The 5,265-nt window shown below is 49.6% G+C and overlaps 1 protein-coding gene across 1 annotated transcript in view; it reads left to right on the top strand.

Annotated features, from left to right (window-relative positions):
- The first annotated feature begins 4,541 nt into the window (after positions 1 to 4,541).
- LOC135822497 (uncharacterized) overlaps positions 4,542 to 5,265 on the top strand; it is a 55,991-nt gene continuing 55,267 nt past the window's right edge. Inside the window, exon 1 of the mRNA XM_065335277.1 lies at positions 4,542 to 4,804. Coding sequence (XP_065191349.1) covers positions 4,787 to 4,804 — 18 coding nt within the window. The 5' untranslated portion in view covers positions 4,542 to 4,786. The remainder of the gene's footprint in view (positions 4,805 to 5,265) is intronic.

Raw genomic sequence — 5,265 nt, 5'->3', positions numbered from 1 at the left:
GAACTCTGAAGGCGATTATTGCTGATGCCCCCGCGCAGGCGTGTAGGCGCTGCCTCCCAACTCCCGGCGAGGTGTAACGGAGGATTGAGAGAGGTCTGCGACAGGTGGCGCTGGGCATGCATTGCTCCGCTCTCTCGTGCCACTACTGGGCTGACATGGGGATGGGACGAAGAGGTCGCTGCACACACGACGTCACCGATCGTGACTCTGCAGTTGAAGATTATGCTATGTGAAGGCCTTGCTTGATAGCTTACCAGGTATGATGATGACAGCACATCATCGCTAAGCAGAGGAAACAGTGTATGGAAACAGTGCTCCTGACTGTAACCAGAGACCAGTATACTCGCCAGCAGACGGTAAACAGCTCCGGAGTCCGATCAAGTGTCCTGTTTACAACTTCTGATCGGACTAGCTGGACTCGCCTCACCTGCACCTTGCTTTTACATGTCCTACCCCTTTTGTCCTACCCCTTTTGTCTGTTTGTCCTAGTCTTCTGTCCCACTTTACTGTTACCCCACATTACCAGTAGGATCGTGTGCTTTGAACTTTAAAAAAATTACCTCGGTGACGCAGATTCTAGTAGACGAAATTACTCTCTTATCGTTATACTGTATTTCTGGACACAGTGGAAGTACGTTTTCAGTGGATGAACTCAACTACATCTTTCGTCACCATAATAATGCATCGCCATGTACTGTACCAGTATATAGTACGCAACATGCGTCTAACCACCAAGATCCAATCATGTGTTTCTGACTCCACATGCACACACGCGCTACACAGTATCACTGTTCCCACTCGTTGCTAGTTGCTACCACTGGTTTGATGCCCTTCGGCAATCATCAGACAACTAATAATGCTGAGCTCAGTCAGGGGTAGGCTTGTATACCGGTAGGTATTTTCAGACTCAGTGGCCATCTATTAAAGTACGTGTTGTTGGCTACCTATTAAAGTACGTGTTGTTGGCGTGGTTTGAATGTGGTTCGAAGCACTGCCCCTGAGACCTGGAAATGGATACCCAAGTTGGTTACTCAGGTCATTGTGTGCAGGTGCAGTGAAGCCAGTGATGTGAAGAAGATGGAAGGACAGTAACAGCCCACATTGATTCTGGCAATATCACCTCGGCACCCATCACTGCTGCCAAGCAATGGATTAAGAAATGTACGACGTTGCATTCACATTTCCAAAGGATCACGAAGGTTCTGGCATACACCATCATCGTGAGTAAGAAGCAGTCTTGAAGGCTACTAGTATCTGTGGATTCCGTGAAGCATAAAACCTGATCGAGTAGACATCTCCACACCCTGGCAATTTGCCACACAGTTACATGAATTTTTCATTGTATCTTACACAACACGCTAGAGACGCTCAAAGTGATACATGCTGGGTAGAGGCCGCTAGCATTCTCCGAACTGAATTCGAAAGTTGCGGAAGCGTGTAAAGGGATTAGCTTACTCTTTTGGAATTATTATTATTTCAACGCTCTCCGATAACAGTACAACCGTGTCAAGCTTCCACAGGGCTGGGTTCTGGCCAGCTGACTATTGAACTAGCCCTTGTATGCCTGCCTGTGCATTTTTCCATTGCAATCTGTCAAAGTCACGAATATGCAGGCATATCACGTGCTGCAGACATCCGCAACTGACATGACTGTCCTAGATCCTCCTGTTGGCACGAGATGCTGCGGTCTGGGATTGGAGATAAGCGTAACCCATCTCCCTGGTACATACCCGTAACCGTACAGCATGTCCCCCAAACCAGTGGACCCTGACCAAGCTACATGACTGTACAATACTCAATAGTGAGCGAACAGGAGGAGAACTACAATGTAATTCCGATATGCACGTGGCTGGGCATGATGAGTCGCAAATTGTACTTCGCGTTTTTATTATTTATGGCCAGCTAGTGATCATGGTGATAGTCGTGCAGAACATGCACAGGCACAGGCACTGCTATGCTAGCAGAAAGGAAAGCTGGGTACTACCGCACGTTATGTCCTGGCATGACGCTTTAGGCCACAGATGTATGCCTATGCCTATACAATCATGTAGACAGTGATATCATTGCCTAGAGAAGCCCGTACAATACTGAAGTACGATGCCGACTGCTAATCATGTTGGAGTCGTCTGAGCTGAGTTGGAGGTGAGCTGCCATATCAGGGTGATTCGCGACTTCATGGTTAACATCTACAACATGAGCTCGAGTCGTATGATACTGACTACTAGTATACATGTATGTATGTGTGGCTACATGTATGATGTAGGCTGTGCAATGAGCACGTTTCTGTTTGTATCATGTCACTTGGGTCAACCGGCCACCTTTTGGACGAGTTTCAATATTACCACTCTTTTGTCACACAAAAAAATGAGCGCGCGCTTCTGCTGGAAGTTGGATTTCATATGCTACCACTGTGTGTAGGCGGGGGGGGGGGGGGTATGTACCCCTGAGTATTTTATTCATAATTATGGTGATAAACACGCACCTGGCAATATGGCGGCAAATACACGCCGGATAGTAATTACACAACAGGAAGAAAGGAGATTATATGGCTGTGAATACAGTCTAATGTCGAGCCCGATGCGCCTCAGCCTGGACGAGGTCGACAGGCGCGAGGTCGAAGTGACGACGGCGAACAGAGCGTGATCCGTGGATGCAACGGATGGCAGACCTGGCAAGAGAAAATGCCAAGCAGCACCGCAACCAAGCTACAACCCGGCTATAGGCAGCGTTGCGTTTGGTAGCCAAGCCGTGCGCCAGCCTCTTGATCACCACGGCTGTTTCTGGGCCCATGCCACCACAGGAGGAGAACACTAACGGTGTGAAGGAGCCATGCTCGACTTCATTGACACGTTCACCGTAAGCACGCTTCTTCTTGCGTTCAAACCTTCGGTAGAGGGAGGGGAGGGACTTAGCACGATAGCTTAATGCGTGTAGATAAAACACCCGTGTACCGAAGAATGCGTTGCGGCTATCAGTCCAGAATCCCTTCACCCGCAGGTCGGCACGGGCATCAGGATCAGTGTTGGCTGGGCCAATGGTGAAAGGTGCCGCCAGTTAGGGGCTGCAATGCTCGACATCACGATGGAACTCTTTCATCACGATGCGAGGAAGTCAGTGGGATTATTGTGTCGCATGTCGATGAACCCCGACAGCTTGCAAATTTGGGCATGGTCGACTGAAAACCTTGAGCCACAGGGATAGGATGCTGGCAGGTTGTCCAGGGGCCAACAGTACCGGAGCCGGATATGGTCGTGAAAGTCAGCTTTCACATCAAAGCTGAAACCGTGCTCAGCTATAGGGACGGTGGTCAGGGTACTGGACCCGCCCTTCTCGCGTGCCAAAGACATTGCTTGCTGTTGTGGCTGCGGCAGGCGGTCTAGGATAGCGGTAGCTGTTGCGTCCAGTACTGCGCGGTGGCGAATCCGCACCGCCGATTTGGTTGCCTGGTCCAGCCGAATACTCTCCAGCAACTCCGATCCGCCGGTAGCAATCTGAGCTGGGAGGTGAGTGGTGCACTCTAAAGACGCAGTGTGCTTGCGTGGAGAGTCCTCAACAGGGTTGTCGAAAGACAAGCCTCCATGTCGAGCAGGCAGAGCCACCATCTCCATCTCCAGCTCGCTCACTTCATGCTTGGTCAGAGCTGGCAGTAGACGGCTGCGAATAGCATCCTGTAGAGGCTGCATGTGATCACCAACAGTAGGCATTGTGCGTTGGAGGAATGTCCACCGGTGACGCAAACCGAAGACGAAAGCAGCAAATGCAGCGTGAGGATGTGTAGCTGCTACGTTGGCAAGTCGCTCAATCTGGTTGGTCCATGCTTGAACTTTTGCCTCCAGATAGGCAGAGACAAACTCCTCTGAGCCGATAGCAGCGCCCAAATCATAGGCAAATGCCTTCAAGTTGTCCCGACTTGTGAACCAAGTTGTCACCCTCACCAGCTATCTTGATGCCAGACCCTGCGAAGGCTCGCTCTGCCTCCGCCCGACACTCAGACTTCACAACAAGGAATGTCTTCGAAGGCTTCTGAAGTAGCCCTCCCAATCATGGGAATTTCAAGCCACGCATGATGAGCTGAGTAGATCGCCGCGATATCAGGATCCGTACCGGGAGTGCAAGTGGAAGTGTAGTGGTGGCAGGGAGTCGTAAAATACGGTATTTTACGACTCCCTGAGTGGTAGACTACGAGAACCTCCCTACACTGAGTACACATTCGCGGACCCAGAGTAGTTGTTTTATAACTCAGGGCGCCCGACTCATTCTGCAAAAAAGGGACTTCCGGCCTGACCTGATGCCGATGCGGGAGGTTGCGGCGATGGTAGATCTACGAGCCGTACCGGTAGATTTACCGGTAGATTTACAACCGCGAAGCTAGCTAGCGAGTAGCGTTGGCCGAACAAACAAGGGCGCCGGCCAGCAGGCTAGCTAGGCCGGCCGGATCAGGGCTAGGGATGGGTGTGTGTACTCATGAAGTGCGCTACGCTGCTTGGCACTAGCGACAGCTTGAATGGCGTCTGTATCGTGATCTGTGCTGTGTTCTGGGGCGGAAATCTGAACCTTTTACCAAACTACATCCAAAGTTTGTGTTTTGCCTTCCTTGATATTGGAAGTAAATTATTCAAGATCTTGAATGTTCAGTACTCATATATTGATGCCATTGGGATAGAGTGCTTATTTCCTTTTCTCTGGGATGTGAGAACGAAGGGATGTGGACTGCGTTGGTTTAATGCTACGTTTCTTCGGCCATGGCTTGCAGTCTGGATTCTGGACAACTTAGTATTTCCTAATTATGGCCTCACCTGTTCAGGTGGGTTATCATTTTGTGATGAAAAGGGCAGTGGAAAGTGTTAGTTTCTCGTCCGACGGAATGCTCAAAGATCTGCGGGAGTTCAGTTCTTTAGGTCCTTACTTGTGGAAGGAATTGTGCATGAATTGCTGTGACACTGCGTTGAACCATATCGAAATTAGAAATTGGTACGTCTTGAACTGATCGTACCAGCCCAGAGATATGCAAGCACTTGTTGTGTAGAATTTGATGCCGCAGCTTCACGGCGATCAGAAGAGCACTGCATTATTTCGTCCTAAGCGCTTAGTAACTACCAACAATTGTGTGTTCGAAATCCAGTTCAATACTGAAGGTTTCAAGTGACCCCTTCGAATTCAGTTGGTTTGATTTGGATATCAAACTACTGTATTTGAAGCCACAAGTGCAAGGAGGTTTGACTTGTGTTTTCAAATTTGATATTCCTTTGTGACATGTTCGAGGCT

The sequence above is a fragment of the Sycon ciliatum genome, chromosome 8 (assembly GCF_964019385.1).
Source record: "Sycon ciliatum chromosome 8, ocSycCili1.1, whole genome shotgun sequence".
Lineage (NCBI taxonomy): Eukaryota > Metazoa > Porifera > Calcarea > Leucosolenida > Sycettidae > Sycon > Sycon ciliatum.
Note: the sequence above shows the minus strand (reverse complement) of the source record. Positions and strands in the feature narration are given on the sequence as shown.